This window comes from Typopeltis vanoorti, chromosome 2 (genome assembly GCF_054136105.1).
Source record: "Typopeltis vanoorti isolate ZY-2024b chromosome 2, IOZ_Tvanoo_1.0, whole genome shotgun sequence".
Lineage (NCBI taxonomy): Eukaryota > Metazoa > Arthropoda > Arachnida > Uropygi > Thelyphonidae > Typopeltis > Typopeltis vanoorti.
The window spans coordinates 172,288,110-172,310,674 of NC_143550.1; the positions used below are offsets into that span (position 1 = coordinate 172,288,110).

At 34.2% G+C, this 22,565-nt stretch overlaps 1 protein-coding gene across 1 annotated transcript in view; it reads left to right on the forward strand.

Moving 5' to 3' along the window:
• Positions 1-22,565, forward strand: part of LOC150109672 (neurobeachin-like protein 1) — a 1,254,229-nt gene that overhangs the window by 219,163 nt on the left and 1,012,501 nt on the right. Inside the window, exon 11 of the mRNA XM_090413954.1 lies at positions 22,478-22,561. Within this exon, the coding sequence (XP_090270080.1) occupies positions 22,478-22,561 (84 nt within the window). The remainder of the gene's footprint in view (positions 1-22,477; positions 22,562-22,565) is intronic.

Consider the following 22,565-nt stretch of genomic DNA (forward strand, 5'->3'; position numbering starts at 1 on the left):
TGCGATTACACTCCAAGAATTTTCGAAAAATTTTAACATTAAACACGCAATTGAAAACATTCATGACTTGTAGAAGCAAGTGTCTTCTAGCTGCATGAGAGCTGTTTGGAAAAACCTTTTGCCAAAATGCTCTAATGCAGTGATTTTCAATCTTTTCCGTAATACGTGCACCTAGACTAATTATTAAAATTCGGCGGCACACTAAAAATATATTCTTTTAATTTTTTTGATGATCTGGCAAAAAATAGGCATAATTTTGATTGATTTACACACACAAGAAGAGGGAAGACCAGACACTAATAAATAAATTCGCAAATTACGACATTATTTCTTTCAACTAATGTGTTTTCATAAATCTCGCGATACCACCCGAAGATCTCTCGCGGCACGCTTGTTGAAAATCATTGCTCTAATGACTTAGGTGGTTTTCAAAATCTTGCGAACGACGTGGTTGAAGAAATCGTTGCAGTTGGTGAAGACCTTGGTTTTAATGGTATTAATGCAGAAGAGGTTAAATAATTATTGTATTCAAATTCAAAAGATTTCCGTGACAACGATCTTCTTGAAATTGAACAACAACGTGCATATGAAGACAACGAACAAATGGAATGTGGAGATGAGGTTCCAAAGGAGATAACAACCAAAGAACTGGAATATTTCGCAGTTTAGAATCACTTAAGCAGCAAGTAATGGATATGGATCTAGATGTTAATCGAAGAATGCTTGTTTGCCAAGGCCTAGAAAGTCATTTGGCATATTATCTTAGAATTTAGAACTGATAAGACAAAAAAAAAAAAAAAACTCTACTAATGACTCTTGGTAACTTTTTTTGATAAAAAATTGCAGTAATTAACATAGGTACAAGCATTTACTCTGCATTCATTTTTTATCTTTCCTAAAAGAGTACCATATAAAATGAATTATTAATATAGTAATCGATCATGGATGAATTGCAATTTTTACCTTTGATTATTATATTTGATTAGCGCAATTTTGATATACACAGTAACATTGAGGGATTAATTGTGTTAATCAAGGGATACCTGTATATCATATGTAATTGTGTTAAGTAGTGTAATCTGTAGGCTTAGTATTGGCATCATACTAATTCACAATTTTATACAAGCCATTATTTTTAGATGGATAACTGCGTAGACAGACTTAGTTATGGACAGTTATTCATGTCATATTTGACATTAAGATGTAAATGGTTAAGCTCACTTTTACCTCTAATGAGGTATACTCTTGCACATTACTGAAGTATAAGTGATCATGGGTCTTATTGCTACAGTGTTTTATCCACAAGGTGAAAATCCCCATGTTTTAGAGAAAATCCTATGGCATTGCAAAGACTTTATCTGCTCTATACATATGTGTATGCATTTCAGTTCAATTCACCATCTAATGTCAGCTTCAGATATTTGTGGGCTATGTGAATGAAATAGAGCTTTTCAGGATTTTCTAACAATCTCTTCACATCATTTTTGGATGAGTTTGAATTTTCTTTTACATTAGATCACAAGGTGTATCAAAGAACTCTGAATTGCCTTCTAAAAGATAAGTTCTTGAACACATGTTATGATATATATTGACAAGGATAGTCGTATTATCAGCATATCCTTATATATAGTTGAGCTTTATTAACCCACTCAGTCTGTCCATTTACTACAAGGCTCCACAAAATTTGCACTGATGCTTCTCTTGTGGATAAGTATTAGTGTAACCTTTCGTGCAATTTTGTGCAACTTCCAACCTTTAACAATTCACTGTTTATGCATGAAATGCACACTTAATGTATCTTGTATTCCATTTAATATAGCATCACATATTGATTAATCATCCTAGCCGTGATTTGTTTATATCTCATTAATTACATGGATATGAAGTGTCCATTGAAATTAAAATAACATTTATATACAATGGAAGTAAAATGGATTCAAAGCATAAATTTGTATATTTCATTAAAATGGCCATTTGAGCAGTTAATAAGTCCTGTTGTAAAATGTTCCCAAGTTGAAAATGGTTTATAGTTTAGTGTATTTTTCAGCCTAGTTATTAGCTGGTGAAGTGCTCTTTCCACTGACTTGTCTGTCTTGTGTATCTGTTAATACTGTGCAGCTTTTAAACAGCTGTTCACTATTTTTCTATTGTCTTTAAAAAAAGAAGCAGTTACTGATTCATAAATTTAATGACCTAGTTTCATATAAATGACTTTTGTTATTTATATGAAATCTCGATATCCCAGAGCTTATGCCCAAAAAATTTTAATCAAGGAGATATATATATATATATATATATATATATATATATATATATATGTACAGAAAACTGCACTAGGCTCTTTGCTGCCTGCATGCAATTTCTATCTAAGCACCCCTGTAATGATCCGGGCGTGTATGGTTCTTTTATGATAATAAAAATTTAAATTATTTGAAATTTCTTAAATAAATTTTCACAGAACAGCCACACGTTGGTTTGCTAAATGTAATGAACCGGGGGTGTTGACTAGGCAGGATAATCGAACAACGAGTTACAACGAGTTGCCCTGGTGTTGTATCACCTTAACCCAGTCCTGAAGATACTTTCAGGCGCAAACTTTGTTTGCTCACACTTGGATAAAGGATTAAACTAAATATATCATAGGCAGGATAATCGTTAAAAACCCGAATATTCAAAAAATTTTCAAAAGTTAAACCAAATTTTGATAAAGCCACTTCACTTTAATTGTTGAATATAATGATGCAGGGATTATAACCTTCTCACCTACCTGAATCGCTAACAAAATTAAAATGAATTTTAATTAAAGTTAAAATTTATTTAACTAAAGTTTAAAAAATTCTTGCATTTTACAAGTTACTAAATTCTAAGTAACTTGTAAAAATTTCTTAATAATTTTTATAAGTGGAACTATCTTTTAGGAAAATAAAAGAAACTCAAGATAGATGAGAAAATAAGAAAAGAATTCAGAAATAATTAGAACATTTAATATAAGTATTCAAAAAATAGCATCTTTACAGAATAACAGAAAATAAATTAAATTACATAAATATACTTGAAATTTTTTAATTAAAATTTTAGGATTTTTGATTTCATGTTCACAAAATTAGAAATAATGGTCTTAACGTCTAATTCCGCACATATATCATTTTCAATAGATATTAACACCAAACTAACAAGCCTTTTTTGTGACATACTTGTTCTTAAGTAGGTTTTAATCAATTTCAACTTGGAAAAGGAACATTCACCGCTCGCTACACTAACAGTTAAGGTTAATAGTATTCTTAAAGCAATTGAAAAGTTAGGGAAAGATAAATTATTGGACACAATAAAATTAAGAATATTGAAAGGGTTTTGAATATTTAAATTATCCTTCCAAAAAATATCCCGGAAAGCACATAACTCGTCATATAGTTCTATTGCATTTACATCTTTATTGTTGCCGTCTTTCAAGAGAATCTCTAAATTGTCGCAAGTTTTTCATAAATCTTCATTATTAATTTGTAGTAATCTATACAAGAAATTGAAATTATCATAATATGTTTTTAGTTGTTCAGAATGTTCTATTAATGAACACATTGATCTTCCGTAGCGATACTCTTGTAAGAATATTTTTAAGTTTTCGATAGATTCTTCTAAAGCAAGTGTAATGTTCATATTTTTGTCTTGAAGCATTTTACTCACAGGGTTTATTCTGTTAAGTAAATCATGCAAAGTTATAAGAGAGCAAATAAATTTGTAGTGCTTTATTTTAGCACATAATGTTTGTGCTTCATGCTGAGTTTCTTTATTAAAATTTTCATTATTTAAAATTTCAAAAAGTGCATCGTAAATTTCTCCTAATTGATATCGTAGAGGGCGGATTGCATTAATTTTACTTTCCCCATCACGTTTCTGATGGCTGTTTCAATGTTAAATTTTTTACGAGCTTTAAATGGATTGCCCAACATTTGTAAGAGAATGAAAAGAAATTGTATATTTCTTGAATAATTGCAAAGAAACTAATTGTATCTGCATTCACTTTGGCTGCATCGTTAATGATTAAATTTAGAGTATGAGCAGCACATGGCATGTAGAAAGCTCGAGGATTTTTGTTCAAAAGCAAATTTTGGAGCCCATATTTTTTCCCTTTCATATTTGCCCCATTGTCATACCCTTGACCTCGCATGTCTTCAATGGGAATGTTCCATTTTTCCAGTTGTTCCACTATTGTTGCACATATACTACGTCCTGTGGAATCTGATATATCTGCAAAACCTAAAAAGTTTTCCCTGATCTTGACAATACATTGTCACAGGAAACAATGCGAATAATAATGGTCATTTGTTCTGTTTTACTTGCATCAGGTGTGCAGTCTAAAATTATGGAATAATATTTAGATTTTCAAATTGATAAATCCCTGATTGTATTACTTAAAGCTTCCAATATTTCATTTTGACTGTCTTTACTCAAATAGTGTACTCTGTTGTTTCGTTGTAGAGCCCTTTCAACATGATTTTCCATAATGGGATCAAACTTCGCAAACAGTTTGACTAATTTTAAAAAATTGCCGTTATTCCTTTCATATAATTTATCAGATGATCCGCGAAAAGCTAAATTTTGGCTACCAAGGAATTTTATAATTTCAATCAAGCATTCTAAAACACTCATCCAATGTTTCTTTTCCATTTCATACATGCTTTGAGTCTGGAAATCAATAGTAGTTTTGATTTTTAAATTTTTATCAAGTTCCTTCCATTTTAAGAAATTTTTCATGTGAGTTAAACTAGTCTCATGTCTATGCAAAGTTGTACTTACATTTCTCCAATCGTTATAACCTTCTACTAGACTACTTGATAAAGTAGGTGCGAAAAGTTTGCAACATAATCAAAAAACAGAATTTAAAGTTTCGGAATAAATGAGCCATGTTCTTGACACGAGCTCCCCATTTTCCATTTTTCTATTATAATATGTGTCACTAAATTTACGACCATATGTATCTCTGTGATATTTTTCTTTTGAACAGGCCCCATTTCAATTAAAACAACTTGTAATTTTTCATCAATATTTCCCCATTCACCTGGATCTAAATTTACAGAGACTAACAATGTGATAGTTTCGTGGTAAACTACAACTAAATCTTCTCCTAACTGTTTTTCACTTAAATCACGCATCTTTATCTTGTTCAATAGTTGCAATAGTACTTTCATGCAAATTGGAAGATGTGCATGGTTCTTTAACTCTGATTTTTGATGTATCGAGTTGGTTACAATCAGCATCAGAATATTTTAATATTTTAATAAATTTATTAAGGGTCCCAGTTTGTTTCTTAATATCTGCTTCTTTCGCAGCATGACGCTTACGATTTTGTGCACCAGATAACTTTTTTCAATTTTTGATACCATTTCTATTTTATACCCACAAGAAATTATTACACAACACGGCACAGAGACGAAATAATAGCCCGCACTGCGCTACTGTCAGTAGCCTACTGAGATGCGTGCTATATGACTGGTTAACTAGCAACAAATGTTTTGTACGAAAATTCGTTTCTGCTCATAAAAACCATTGACCATTTCACTTTAGATAGACTGCATTAGACACAACATTCTGCAAGCAAGCATTTAGCCTGCTCTCGCTGCAAAATTGTAAATAGCCTGCTGATCAAAGAGGTGGCAATATACAATTTTTAAAAATTTTTATTCAGTGTATCCGGCCTTATTTATTTTAATATTGATTGTTTTATTTTAAAATAAAAGATTATTTTAATATTAATATTGCATTGGGAAACACAATTTTTATCATAAATTTGTTTTTATGATAAAAATTTGTTTCTTAAAAATGAACTTTTGAACCGTGCCACGGCGGCGGCACCCCCTTCATAGCAGTGCCCACATGCACCACATTTCCAGCCTATCTATGAATGTTCTAGAAATGTCTTATCTTCTCATGCAGTTTTAAATGGAGAGAATGACACATTGCCCACTGCAATTTAGCTGGCATTATTACTTCTTTCACTATTCATCAGTGTCCCCCATTTTTGCATATGATGCTAATGATAACCATTTTGCACACTTATGTTTCATGGGTTTACAACCTGGAAAGTGTGCTTCAAGATATTTTAGTTCTTCCACTTTTGTAGAACTGTATTTTCCAGAAGATAGCTGCATTATCCCTATTTATATACTATTGCCTTTTGCCTAGAACCTCTAAATTCGTGTAGCCTTACTCCATAGAAACATTTCCAAGATTGTTTTTTTTTTTTTTAACTTTATACATAAAAATAAAAAAAAAATTATACTGAAAACTTAAATCACTTACATATCAAATGTTGATCATCTGGAATTTCCCCTGAATTCAATCCTACTGGCTCACAAAAAAACGATCCACACATTTTGTATAGTGAAACTCTTGGAAGAGGGACTTAATTATGAATAGCACAAGGTTTGTTATAGTGAATTTTTTATGGAGAACCCATACACGAGAGGTTGGTCAACCTATAGTATGTTAGTATCCTGGATGGACAAGAAGGAACTTGTTCACTTCTTTATTTATTGTTATTTATGGATTGCATTGGGAAACACAAGATGGCAGACTGGTCCACAGTCTGCCATCTTGTGTTTCCCAATGTTAGAGTTAAACTGAAGTTTTACTCTAACATACTTGTTTCCATAATTTTTATGATGCAATCTAATGACCGTGTAACCATGAAGGAAAAGTAGGAGTCGTTTGGGGTTAAAGTACTGCTTCAAGTGAAAAAGAAAAAGTAGAGGAGGCAATATTTGTAATATACTTGTGCCAAAAGAGATTTGAGGTTAGTGTTATCCCAAGAAGATAAATCTCATCATGCAATGGGATTTAGGTGTGTTGTCAAAAGTAAGACTGGTAGAGAGGAGTTCATTTTTGTGTGATATAAGCCAGAGTTATGTTTTGGTTGCATTGAAATTGACCAGATTATCCAAACCGCATTGATGAATGTTTTGGAGAGCTGTATTTAAGGTGGTAGCTGTTAGGGCTCTGGAAATTGTGGTGATTTGTGCATTGCGGGGTTTGACAAATGAAAGAAAGGAATGCAATGTGCTGTCATCAGCAAAACTACGTATTGGATTGGTAGTCTGCTGGCATAAGTTATTTATTTATAGAAGGAATATGGTGGATGAGAGAACAGAGTCTTGTGGGACCCCTGTATTGGATATATACGTAGAAGATAAGTCTCTTGTCAGATGTCATCTCCTTCCAGGAGGTTGACTACCATGAGCTTCCACCATGTATGGTTTTGTGCTTCTCTTTTGCATTCTTCATAGGACAAAAAGGTCCAGTCCTTAATATTTCCCATCCAATCTGTTCTTTGTCTTCCTCTTCTTCTTTTTCCTTGTATCATTCCTTCTAGAAGTTTTTTTTGTAGGGATTCATGCCTTTGTATGTGACCAAGGTAGGTGGTTTTCCTTTTCTTAATGGTTTTCAACAGATTTCTATCTTCTCCAATCACCTCTAATATTTCTAAATTAGTTTTTTTGGCAGTCCATGGGACTCTGAGAATTCTTCTGAGGATCCACATCTCAAAGGCTTTTAGTTTATTTTCACAATATTTTGATATTGACCAGGTTTCTGCTCCATATAGCAGTGTTGACCATACGTAGCATTTGGACAGCCCTTGAGGTCAGAATGTTTTTCATGCTAATGAAGGTTAATCTAGCAATTTCTATTCTTCTTAATATTTCCTTATCACACTTTCCATTCTCTGTAATTAGTTTATCTCTTGTTACCAGCATGGTTTTGATTTTTTTGAAGTTGAAATTAAGTCCATATTTTTCACTTAGCTTCAGCATCTCTTCTAATAGGTTTTGAAGATCTTTTTTATTTTCAGCTAGCAGTACTGTATCATCTGCATATCTTAAGTTGTTTATATTCCTGCCTCCTCTGCTGACTCCTTTAAATTCTTCTAATTGCTGGAAGATATTTTCAGTATAGAGGTTAAGCAATATAGGAGAAAGAACACAGCCTTGTCTGACACCCTTCTTTACTGGGAATTCCTCCGCGATTTCTCCTGATATTTTTATTGAGGCAGTTTGCTCCCAATATAGATTTATCAGTAATCTGGTATCTTTACCATCTACTCCTAAATTTCTGATGCATTTGATTAGTTGTTCATGTTGTATATTATCAAAGGCCTTTGTGTAGTCAATAAAACATAAGTAGACTTCTTTCAGCTTCTCCAGATATCTTTTTATAATAGTTCTAATGTTGAAGAGTCCTTCTCTAGTTCCTTTATTTTCCTGGAAACCAGATTGTGTTTCATTAATTACCATTTTGATTTTATGTTTATTTCTTTCTAGGATGAACTTTTGCTATCTGACTGATCAGACTGATTGTTCTGTATTCTTCACATTTGATTGTCTTCGATTTTTTAGATATTGGTATGAACGTTGAGTTCTTAAAATCTTTTGGCAGGTGTCCAGTTTCATATATTTTGTTACATATGTCAGTCAGTGATCTTATAGCCTTATCATCTAAAGGCTTTAGATATTCTGCCACAATTCCATCCATTCCTGAAGGTTTTCCTGATTTCAGTTTCCTAATGGCATTTGTTACTTCCCAGGTAAGAATAGTAGGTCCCTCCAAATCTTCTTGCATTGGCTTATCTATTCTATCATGATTATAGCGTTCCTTTGAATACTCTACCCATCTGTCCCTTATTTTGTCTTTCTTCATTAGGATGCTTCCACTGGTATCTTCAATGCAATGAGAGCTTATCCTTTAACAAGATTTGTTAGTTAGCTCCCTAACTTTTTTCATGAAGTTCTCTGGTTTTGTGCTTTTTGTCCAGAAGTTCAATTTCCTTGCATTTGTTGTTGAGCCATAGTTCTTTTGCACTCCTACATTCTTTCCTGATCTCCTTGTTTAAGTTCTTTTATATTCAGGACAATTTTTGTGTTTCTTTCTTTCCTCCATCATTTTCAGTATCTTGTCATTCATCTAGGGCAGTGGTCATCAAAGTGGTCGATATCAACCCCCAGGGGTCGATATAACATTGTTAGAGGTCTATTCGGGCTCAGGGATTGATTGGGGGTCGATAGAAAAATATAAGACATCATTATGGGTAATATTTAATTCGGTTAACTTGTATTACCTCCATCGTGAATGACAATGCAATTAAGAATGAATCGTGGAAGCAGTGACATGAATAGGACCTGTAAGATGGAGCAAGGTCATGAAAATAGTTACTGAGGCCAAGCAAGTAGGCCAAAATGACGTATTTACCAATTAACAGATGTTGGTGGTTCCTCCCCAGCCTGCACGACGGGAGCAAGATTGCAACACGTGCGCGGTTCTTATATACTTATACTGTACTTACACGTATTTGATCCCAGTCTCATTTTTGCGCATCGACATACAAGTGAGCATTAATGTTCTAAAATTCATCAACATACATATTATAATTCAATTGTTATTCATTCACGAACTAAACTTCTCTATGTTGAAGAGTTGAGCAGGGCTGGTAGTAATACCAGTAGTTCATTAATATCACTAGTAATACCAGTGATATTACTAGTAATAGTAATATAATAATATATATATATACAATAAACACTGTAACTATAAAATAAACAATCTAAAAACTCACATAAGCATCTTTTTGGCTTGTCCTATTATAATTACATAATAGTAAAATAGAGGGGATCGATAAAAAGTCGAACTCTTGAAGGGATCGACGGTCAAAAAAGTTTGGCGACCCCTAATCTAGGGTTTACTCATTTTCTTCTCAAATTTGGAAATTGTATGTTTCACTGCCTTTTTTATGCCCTCTTTAAATTTCTGCTATCTATCCTCTATCTCATCTTTAGGGTAAGAATACTTGGTGGGATCAAGAACATTAACAGCAATGGATTGTGCCAGTTCCTTTAAAAATTTATCTTCTATTTCTTGATTTTTAAGGGAACCAAGATCATATTTTTCTATGTTTATAGGTTTCATTGTTTTGTTTAATTTTATTGCTGCTTTAATGACCACGGGTTGTGGTCTGATCCAATATCAGCCCCTGGGTATGTTTTGGCTTGTAAGATGTTATTCCGAAATCTTTTTTTTAATCATCATATAGTCGATCTGGTTCCTACAGCTGTCTCCGGGACTTTTCCATGTCTAAAGTCTTCTAAGAGGGTGGCTAAATAAAGTATTTGCTATTACCAGATTGTTTTCTTCGCAGAACTGTATTAATCTTTCTCCTCTTGGATTTCTATGTCCCAGGCCCTGCTTTCCCATGCAGGAAGAGATCTTTTCTGAGCCTACTTTAGCATTGAGATCTCTCATAACGATAGTTATGTCATCTGATTTAGCGTTGTTTAGTGCATTTTGAATGTCTTCATAGAAACATTCTACATCTTCATCTGGGTAATCAGAAGTAGGTGCATATATTTGGACAATAAAAATATTAAAAGGTTGAGCTGCAATTTTTAATGCAATTATCCTGTCACTTATGGGCTAAAATCCAAGTAAGGATTGCACAGTCTTATTCTTTAGTACAAATGCTACCCCATTCGTATGACTGTCTCCACATGAGTATATAATTGAATGGCTCTTTCTGTTTATTTTTCCACTATTAGTCCATGTGACTTCACTGATACCAGCAATGCCAATTTTCATTGATTCAAGTTCTTGTATAAGGCTATCTAACTTCCCAGCTTCATATAAGGTCCTTACATTCCAAGTTGCAAGTCTTAAGAGAAGATTCTTGGTTTTCAGACATGAAGGATCAGGAGATATCCTATGGAGGGTTTAAGGTATCTTCGTCATATGCTATTTTCATAGTATCCATCTTACATTCCCAAGTTTCTTTCTCTTCTTCCCTGTAATGATTCCAAGAGTCAAAAGTTGCAAAGGGCCCAACCTTGTCTCCATTGCTTAAATCGTGGTTCTCTGTTTCGTGGTTTACTACAGAAGGTTATGTGGCGAGGTTCCTGTCTCTTCCACGATAACTGGCCACATCTCTGTTTTGTCTTGGAATGTGCCCAGACTATATCACATAGTTTGCTGTCATGCCTTCATTACCATTGTCAAATTAAATTTTGATCATCTGCTAACTCAGCCATTCCAGTCTTCAAGTGCAACAAGGAGGAGACACTCTCCTTCACTACAGCATAAAATGCTTGATACCCTCACTTAGTTTTACATGCCAGTCGAGGCACGGTTCCAGGGTGTGGCCGCTGGTGCACTCTACCAGCTACTTGGAGCCATGAGAGTTGTATGAGCAGTGGAGACCAATTCCACCCAGCCACCAAATATTTTGATGTGACTGCTGAGCAGGCAGAGGTGCTACCCCTACTACCCATACCTTACACCCTAGATAAGTAACCATAAGTAAGTAAATAAGTAAGAAGATAAGGAACCATCCAAATTCAGGGAAAAAGTAGTGAAACAAAGTTAACTGCAAGAAAGAGAAAAAAAAAGAAATCATAGGAAATAAAAGAAATGAAATCACAGGAAATAAAATAAATTACTGGAAATAAAACAAAGCAGATTGCTGGAAAAAGAACAAAGGAAATTCATGGGGAAACAGAATGAAGGAAATCACCAGAAAGAGAAAAAAGAAATCACAAGAAATAAAAGAAATTCTGGGAACAGATCTTCATTTGGAGCCGTCAAATATTTTATTTAGTCTTGACATAGTACCTCTTTTCACAAGCATTTGTCAGATACTATTACTTTCTCCTGATATCATCAAACTTTTTGACTTCGTAATCCATTCTTGTTATTTCAGCATACATAACAAGCTATATCAAATGGATAAGGATCTAAAATTTAGGGGACACATCGCCAAAATTGTGAAGACAACACAAAGACTTCTGGGAATGATGAGGAGGACACTGACGTGTAGAAGTAGGGAGATTCTTGTTCCACTGTATAAGGCTTTGATTAGGCCACACATGGACTATTGTGCCCAGATTTGGTCACCTGGTTTTCAGAAGGATGAAGAGATATTGGAAAGGGTCCAAAGGCGACTGACTAAGGTAGTTTCTGACCTCTGGAATGTCGAGTATGAGGAAAGATTGAAAAGATGTAATTTGCAGAGTCTAGTGGAGAGAAGGAATAGGGGAGATATGATAGAGACCTACAAGTTGGTAAGGGGTTGTTATAGGATCAATGGTGGAGAAGTTCTACAGAGAATAGTGGGAGATCAGGGGAGAACCAGAGGTCATACCTGGAAACTGTATAAAGAGGGTGTGAGTAGGGGAGTGAGAGGCAGGTTTTTTTCGTGCAGAGTTGTGAATGATTGGAATGCCTTGCCTGAGAGTGTGGTGTCTGCAAGGAGTTTGAATGTGTTTAAGACCCGGTATGATGAGATGTGTGTGAAATAAAAGGACCTCCTAGATGAGTCTTTGACTCCATGAGGTCTTGTTTAATAATAATAATAATAATAATAAATTTGAAGGAACAGCCATGGGGAGTCTTATCTCTCCTACCCTTGCCAGTTACTACACGAAGCATTTTGAAGATTGTCTCCTTAAAGAAATTTCTCCTAAACCTACAGTATGGTACAGATATGGGGATGATATGTTTCTAATATGAAAAAAGTTCATAATTAGATTTAAAACTTTATTTCAAAAAATAAATATGATTTGTCCAAGGATTCAGTTTACTTTAGAAGAAGGAGGAGGGAAAAAAAAAACAATCAACCAAAAGGCTGTGGGTTTGAATCCTGCCGTGGGCATGGATGTTTGCGATTGTCAGTGAAAATACTAGTGGTGGTGATGGGTGGTAGATGGCATCAGTGTAGATGATGATTGTTCATTCATTGCAGTTGGTGGAGAGGGAGAGTTGTAGAGCAGAGCCCTCCCTTGATGAGTCCTTGGACTTCCTGGAGGTATCACATAATAATAATAATAATTAATCTTTATCTTCAATTTTCATGTTACCTTTATCATCTCTGATTCCTTTTACACTTGTCTTCCATCCAATTTTAAGCTTTTTCAATAGCCTCTGGAATATTTTGCCACCTTCGTGATATTTATTTTCTATGTTTTTACCAAACTCTTCCCATGACTTTTGTTTAGCCAGTTTTACGCAGTGCTTCACTTTCTTACTTTTTCTTTGTATTCCTGGTAAGCAAACCATCACATGCTGGCTTGCTTGCCAGGTAGTTTTGATATGCTTTCTTCTTTTCCTTGACTGCTTTAACTTCCTGAGTCTACGGTGAAGTTCTGATTTTTCTATCCTTGCAGATTACCTCACCACATACATTCAGTAGCAAACCCTGAAGTAAACATTGAATCAATCGATGCTTACTTCAGGGTTTGCTACTGAATCTCCAAGGTTTGTTTCTTGTTTTCATTCTCTTCCATTTTTTTCGTGAATAATAGTTTTGTATTTCAGTCTACAGTTCATTGCTAATAGCTGCTCAACTTTGATTTGTTTCAAAACTTTCTTACACACCCTTCTTTTCAGTTTTATCCTGCTCAACATGAAATGATGATCACTTAAAATTTCAGTTTTTCTGTATACTCGAATGTCCTGAATCAGTGGGAAATCTTTGCTGACAACAATAATATTGTCAGTGAGACTTGTCTCATTCCTTGCACCTTCATGTAAATTGATGCATATTTTTATGTTGGAACATGGTGCTAGTAATAACGCTTCCATTTCCTGAGCAAAAATCTAGCAGGTACTTACCATTATTATTAGTTTTGTCCTTTTCTCCAGATTTTCCCAAACATTTTTGTCTGTAATCCTTTCCTAACCTATTGATTAAATCTCCAACAAGGAGCAACTTTTGCTTTTTCATTCTGTTAGCTGCATTTGCTAATGCCCCCAAAAAATTTCACTTTTTTTTTTCCCCCTCTTAGTAGAGCCTCCTATGGGACTGTAGGCACAAATAAGTCTTATTGTTCACTTTCTCATTCCTATATCTGCCCACATCATGTTCTACTTGATATTGCCTGCCTTACCCCTTTTCTGTGATTGTTATTGCCTGAATATAGCATGTTGTATCTGTTGCTTAGAAAGATCTTACCTGTTTTTATCTTTTTTTTTTGTTTCAGTCACACCTATTATGTCAGTCTGGTATTTATCCAGTTTTTCTCCTAGGTTAATTTCTTTTCCATTGATACTTCTTATGTTAATACTACCAATCTTGAACTCTGCTGATGGTGAGTTGGAATGCATTTCAGGATTTGTTCCAGTGCACTCTTTGCCCTGTTTCTTGTTTAACCAGCAAGTTCCCAGCCAGCATTAAATTCTGTCATGTGGTTCCATCATTTTGCATTATAGTTAAATCAGTAAGAATGTATTTGGTCAGCTAAATCCCAAATTGCCAGTCCATCCACATTTGTCCAGTGTCTGAGTAGATACCTAACACAGTGCACCACGAGAAGATGGAGACTGGATATTAAGTCAGAAGCTCAATTGGTTCTCCACATTCCTTAAAAGGCTATGTGGAGGTCTCTTCCCAGATATATAGCTTTGACCCTTATGCACTTCTCTTTTCTTTTATTTCTTGTGATTTCTTTTGTTTCAAGTGAAACAAAAGCTTCACTTTCTGTTTCAAGTTTTTATTTCAAGCTATTTATTTAGTAATTGTGATGTTATATGTTATGAAAGTCAGTTTGCTCTTGTGAAGGTTTTGTGCTTTTACTATTTGTAACAGTGAGCTTAAATAGCCTCGACTCTGCGGGACTTTCCTGTTGTTAATTATTATTATTATAAGGGATCTTCAGAGAACAGGTATTCATCGAGAGAAGCCACATATCACTCCCAACATTCAAAGTTAAACTATCATGTCCCACTCTAAGGGAGAAAAATCTAGCTCTCACTCAAACTTGGCTGCATTCATTCTCTACTTCAATGAATGCCCTTTTGTCTACTTCATACCCTCCATCACATGACAAAATTCTGTCTACTGGTATCTACTGATATATTCTTACAGGTCAATTTTCTTTTTAGCATTGCAATTATCCTCCATATTCATGTATATACATGTATATATACGTACCACATATATATATATATATATACAGAAGTGTATATACCACTTCTTGATATCTGTCAGTCCACTATCCTATTATCCAAACTAGTAATTTGTAATCCTTTCCTATATCTTCCAAAGTTGACACAACCTTCTATCCTATCAAAAGTTTTAGCAAAGTCCAAAAGTATCATGGTATATCCATTCTTCCTGTGTAACTTATCAGTGACATTATTTGAAATGTGAGCAAGTTATTGAAACCTGATCTTCACTTAATAAACACATGCTGTTCATTGCAAATTATAGAATGTCAAACCATCGCTCTTATTCAGTTTATTACCACCTTTTCCAAAATATTCACCATCACTCCAGGCCTACGATGGAAAAGTTGTCTGAGAAGTAATAATTGATTCTTATAGATTTTTAGGTGCTGAGTTCAGAAAAAATAGTAAAAAAATTCTTTCACCCACCAATTTTACCCAATTTCTAATTTTATTGTTTTTATTAGCAGTATTTGGACTTAAATTCAGCACACTGGTATTTATTTTCATTCTCCTTTATTTACAGCTAATTAGTTGTATAAGTGCTTTTTTTGAAGTGCCTTTTTATGGTAAATAAAGAAAGTTCCACGAAACTGCTCATTCTTAAGATAGGAGAGGGAGGGAGTAATGCAGATAAAAGAGCAGGTGGCTGCTTTGCTAAGATGACAGATGAATCTGGTTTGCTGAGATAACAGATGACTTTCCTGTTGCCACAGACACATTTTCTTGTGTGATTCTTTAGTTGAACTTTAGTCGTTGACTACTAAGGCTATCATATTTCTGAAAGGTGACATATTTTCTAAGTTAGTGTGAAGATTTAATTTAATGTGTTTGCAGTTTTTTTTTAATGTTTTTAGTCTTCATTCTCATCAAACTTAAGTACAATGATCCAGCTTGCGGTGATCTTAAAGTCATCTATGATTTTGGGACAACAAAGAGGATACACCAAATACTTGTGTTTTTTGTGTGAGTGGGACAGCAGAGATTGAGAGCAACATTGGATCAAGAAGGAATGGCCAGAAAGAGTCGCATTAGAACCTGGAAGTAAAAATGTGTTACACGAAACTTTGGTTGCTCGGGAAAAAATCCTTTTGCCCCCTGTTTCACATAAAGCTGAGATTGATGAAGCAATTTGTCAAGGCTTTGTTGAAAGAAGGAGAGTGTTTTAAATACATCTGTGCAAAATTTCTGGGATTATCTATAGAAAAATTGAAAGAAGGTATTTTTATTGGTCTGGACATCAGGAAAACTTATGAAGGATAAACTGTTTGAAGAAAAAATGGCAACTGTTGAAAAAGAAGGCATGGAAAGGCTTTGAAAGAAGTGGTGACCAAATTTTTAGGAAATCACAAGGACCCCAACTATAAAATGATTGTGGAAGACATGCTACAGAAATTCAAGGATTTGGGATGCTTCTGAGCTTAAAAGTGCACTTTCTCAACTCTCATTTAGACTACTTTCCTGAGAATCTGGGAACTATCAATGGAAAGCGATTCCACCAAGATATCAAGGAGATGAAAAGAAGGTATCAGGGCAGGTGGAATGTCGACATGATGGCATACTATTGCTGGATGTTGCACACAGATGACCCAGGAAAAGAAGTTCACAGAAAAAGTTCAGAAAGAAGCTTTGAAGGAAAAAGAAAACAACACCACAACGAAATATAAAGTATGTACTAAAGATTAATCTTTAATTACTTTAATTAAAATTTTTTTTCCAATACTTCATTCCAAAAATGTTTATGGAAAATTTTAAATACTGTTATTTTACTTAATTTAATGCATTTTAAAATTTTAAATTTTAATGCATTTTATGTTACTGTAGTATTGAGATCCATTTTGTGAAAAATCCTTATGTGATAGAGAAAAATGGAAGAGATATTTGAAATCAGCGGTCAAAAATAAATTAGAAACAGTTAATAGTTTCCAGGCAACTTTTCATGACTGGAATTTTGTAGGCCTGTGTAATTAGACACATTAATCTTTGCACCACACTTATGCAATAGAATTATCATACATCTTTTCACTCATGTGGAATCTTCCCTGTGCTGAGACTCACATTATCCAGCCAGTTAAGCTAAACATTCTTTTAGTAGTTGTGCTGTTATCTCATCAGTCCCTGTTGCTGAATTCATATTCAGTTATTCATGACTTGTTTTTAACGGTATTAACAACACCAAATAAACTATTTTGTCAAAAGATGTTTTATTAACTGCTTATATTTTGCTGAATTTCAAATCAGCATCATCAGAGCACAACACAGCTTGTATACGTGGCAGTGAGTAAGTGAAACAATACAATTGTAATGGATCTAAAGTCCTATTTTGTCACCCTATAATGTTGTAAAAAAATTAAAAAAAAAAAAATGCAGCTATGTGGGAGTTGCTCTTAAGATAAGTCTCCTAAATTTTTGGCAAATTAATGCAACCATATTTGTTCAGATTAGGAGAATTCTTCATATCCATTGCTGACTCAAAAAAAATAATCTTTCAGATCTGTGACAACTTCGAAATAGTACATTCCTTTATCTTCCATCTAATCCTGTGTGAAGGAGTGTCCAAAGCATGGTCTGCCAGTTTTGACTTGCTATAATAATAGTAGTGAATGTATTTTTTATGTTTTTCCAGGCAGATGTTCACCAATCTAACTGTTTGCCCATTGTAGGCCAAGTCACAGGAAACTTCATACACTCCAGGGCATACTAGAGGGTGAAGTTTATCCTTAGGTGAGCAGATCAGAGTTGCTAATTTAATATGAGGTTTGAATGTGGTGTGAAGGTCATATTTCATCAGAACTTTGGCTATCTTTTCTGATGCACCTCTGACATAGGGAATGGAAATAGTGATATTGTTTTACTCTGTCTTAGGGAAGGAAGGGATAATGGGGCTATGTAGTATTTTATCTATTTTGTAGGAATTGTAGCCATTGGCCAAGAAAGTATGGTGCAGATATTTGAGTTCTGTGGACAGAGCTGTATCATTAGAACAAATGGCTCTGGCTCTGTGTGTGTTTTTAAAATGCCATACTGTTTGATTGGATGATGATGCGATTGTTTATATAGATATCTTCCTGTGTGTATTGGTTTTCTATAAATGGAAAAAGATAGTGATCCATCTGAAAGGTGGGTGACTAAGGTGTCAAGAAATAGTAAACAGTTATTAGATTCTTTTTCCACTGTGAAGTGGATTTTGGAATGTTGACTGTTTAGGTACGTGACAAATGCATCCAAAGTGTCTTTTCCATGGGGTCAAATAGCAAACCACACTAGAGGTTTGTATGTAGCTGTGATAAGTACTTTGTTTTCAAAGTGTTCTATGTAAAAGTTTGCTAAAGGAGGTGGAACCCATAGCATTACCATTAATCTGTTTGTAGATTTTTCCTCCCAACGTAAAGTAACCTGCATATGTAATAAATTTGAATAATTCAGAGATATCAAGGAGAAATTTAGACTTGATCAAATCAAGAGTGTCTATAAGTGATATATTGGTAAATAAAGAGGTGACATCAAAACTAACCATTATGTCTGAATTTTTAAGGATATGATTTTTAACTAGTAATTTGAAATGGACTGAATTTTTTTTTACAAAAGTAGGAGTTGCCAGTAAGGGGGGTAAGTGACTTGGCTAACTGTTGGGCAAGTTTATACTGGCAGACCATGCTTTGGATACCCCTTCACACAGGATTAGATGGAAGAAACAAATGTGCTGTTTAGAAGTCATTACAGTTCCGAAAGATTATTTTTTGGGTCAGCTGTTGCTATGAAGAATTCTCCTAACCTGAACAAATTATAGTTGCATTAATTTGCCAAAAGTTTGGGAAACTGTTGTCTTAAGAGCAATTCCCACATAACTGTATTTATTTTTTTAATTTAATTTAATTTTCCTTTATTTTTTTTTTTACAACATTAGAGGGTACCACAATAGGACTTTAGATCTTTTGTCCATTATAATTGTATTGTTTCACTTACTCAGTCACTTATACAAGCTGTGTTGTGCTCTGATGATGCTGATTTGAAATTTTAGCAAAATATGAGCAGTTAATAAAAAACATCTTTTGATAAAATAGTTTGTTTGGTGTTGTTAATACCGTTAAAAATAAGTCATGAATAATCATCAACCCCTAAGCTTTTCTATTAGACATATTCAGTTATGCAACAACTTTAGTACCTGCTTCTGATACATTCCTTCACCCGAGTTTCTTTATCCACTGAAGATCATATGTCATAATTGTTGGAAACAAGCATTCATGAAAAGAGGTTTTTTCAGTATATATTTTGGCTAAAGTGTTATTTAGTAATCTGAAAAACCATGAAACAAACTTCCATGAATGAAGGCTTATATCCCACTTGACTAAATAATACATTTAGCATCCTGTGGAGAGTAAGCCATAACTTTATTTTAATTTCTATAGTAATGTTCAATCTGCAAAATTTCCATGCTACTTATTTTTCTTTTACTCATTTCCATCTGTGCTTGACATCTTCCTCAATCTCATATTAAGCCTTTTCTAAAAATGCTAAATTTGAAAGACACAATGTGAAATGATTTGCAAACATAGAAACAAAGCTTAGTGAACATGAGTTGTATGTTCACTGAGTTTCTCCTCTGTATTGTTTCTTCCAAATTGTTATTCAGATCTTAACTTTTATTTAATATGCAAATGGATTGTTGCACTGTGCCAACCCAAGTTTCTTGATCCAGTTGGGTAGCAAGCAGAAACACAGTTTAACGCAAGCAAGTTATGCACCAGCTGTATAGTTTCCAGTTAAATCTTTTATACTGCTTTCATTACACAAAGTAACATAATACTCTGCATAATATTAGTACAGTATTTTATGAAATGTATGAAAATTATATAGTAACCACCTCAGAAATTAGTATCATTAGTAAACTGTGTTAACTACTGATAACAGCAACTACCTGCTTACATATTGCTGTTTACTCGTTTATGTAGGAAGTTCTCTTTTTGTTAAAATACAAATATATTCCTCAAGTATATATTAAGCCTTTTCTAAAAATGACATCAAATGGTACAGAAACTCTGTACACAAACTGAGTCATCTTGCACAAAATAGAATGCAATGGAAGAATCATATAAAGATGGCATCACACACCTACGGGTGTTTAACCCATGGTTGTTGTTGTTGATTGAAAGACACAGTGTGAAATGATTCTTGTTACAAAGTAGATAATAGATAATAGTAGTGCTGCATAATTTGAACGAGCATGCTGATAATCCTGTACGTAAAGTAGGCTAAGAAAATGTTGTTCAGTAATGGCACATTATTTGCCATAGGTACTAGAAGTATTTTTATCTTGAAAACAATAGTAACAAAATTATATAGCATTTTTTAGACAATTTTCACTTGGTTTTAAATTATTCCTTTATCCAAGTGCAAGCAAAGTTTGTGTGTAAAGTCTTCATGAATAAGCAGCTTATATTAAGGGGTTGTTATAGGATCAATGCTGGAGAGGTTCTACAGAAAATAGTGGGAGATCAGGGGAGAACCAGAGGTCATTCCTGGAAGCTGTACAAGGAGGGTGTGAGAAGCAAGTTTTTTTTCATGCAGAGTTGTGAATGATTGGAATGCCTTGCCTGAGAGTGTGGTGTCTGCAGAGAATATGAGTGTGTTTAAAGCATGATATGATGAGCTGTGTATTTGATAAAAGGACATTCCTAGATGAGTCTTTGACTCCATGGGGTCTTGGGTAATAATAATAATATGTGGTCTCCAGTGTTTGCTTGAGTATTTTATTTCTAACCCAGCTCTCAGATCCATAAGTTAAATTTGGTTTGAACACTTGTGTATGTAGCTGGTTTAGTGTTTTTACTAAGTTCTCTCTTATTCCATATAAATTTATTCATTTTACTTACTACCATACCAGCTTTGTTAATTCTGCTTTCTAACCAGCAGGCCTGGTTGGCCGAGTGGTTAGCATATGTGTTCTCCAGCCAAAAGACTGTGAGTTCAAATCCTACCATGGGCATGGATGTGTGTGATTGTCTGTGAAAATACTAGTGATGGTGGTGGGCAGTAGATGACATTGGTGTAAATGATGCAGTTTGTAGTTGGTGGATTTGACTGGGGGAAACAGAGAGTTGTAGAGTAGGTGCCCTTCCTTGATGAGTCTTCGGACTCCTTGGAGGTGTCATGTAATAATAATATATAGAGAGGCTAATGACTTCACATTAATTGCTTTAGTATCCCATAATGCAAACCACACTTCCTTTTGTGATGTGCAGTTTGCACACATCCCAAAAGTATAATGCAAAAATATAATACATTATGCATTATTTGTATAGTGCTTTGCAGAATTATGCATCATGCATAATTTTGCATTATGGGGAGGGCCAACACCCAGACTGGTTTCAACCCTCATTGAGGTCTCATCAGTAGAAGCCAGACCCAGAAGAGATACCAATATTGTGAAGTGATGCAGAAGTCGTCTATATTCCAAACAAATAGAGAAGAGTTGTAATGACTCCTTATTATTAAAATACTGTGGATTAGAGCTAGTTGTAGAAAGATTTTTTCACTTGGTTAAAAGTAACGCTTCCCATAATGTATAATGCCATGCATTATTATTATTATTACTACTACTATTACTATTATTACATGACACCTCCATGGAGTTCAAGGACTCATTGCGAGAGGGCACACTACTCCACTCTACTTCGCTAAACACATCTCATCCTCTCCCCCACTACTTAATTCTCCACTATGACACTACTACCATCAATGCTCATCATCATCACCACCAATAGCAGTATTTTTTGTCTGTAAATTGCATGTGTTCTGAAGGCCAATTTGTCTGTATGCTGGATGAAAAACTGAGTTTCCAGGAGAAAAAAATCCCTGCTACCACCATATGAAATCGGTTAACTCACTTTCAACTGAAAAAGCCCATATATGGATTCCCCTTGTCAAGACGAGAATCGAACCCAGGTCTTTTCCAATTGAAGGGTGCAATTCTGCTATTCTTCCAATTGTGCTATAGCGGCTATGGGAATGCAAAGCATACACTCCAAAAGGATACATGTTTTGCATTATTGTATACTAAAGCAATTAAGAAATAGAAATACACATTCATTGAGGAACAGAAACTTCTCATTCAAACTTTGTTTGTTTAGACTTGGATATTTCTTGGCATTTTTAATATATAGTATTGTATGTATTTGCATTGGCAGCTGTGTAAATGTATATGTACTCCATGGAATATGAATCAGTAGCCTGTGGTTGTGTGCAGTAAAACTTACAAATGATTAATTAGAATATATGTAATCTGAATCTGCAAACCATATGTTTCTGTTTCGTTTTTGATTTTAAACTTTATTATTGTTCACTCAGATGAGAAAATAATTATATTTTTTATCAAATAGATAAAGAAATTACACAAATTTTACATTATGCATGGAAATTAAATTTTTTGAATTAGGACATTGAATAGTTATGTTAGGCTTGCTATGTATATTATCTCTATATTTATATTCGACTTTCTTAATAGCCTGATGATCTGGGTATGCAAGATGTTGCTTCTGCTGTTGTTCATGTTCTAACAGTGTATCTCTCAAAGGGAACAAGAGCAAAGGTTG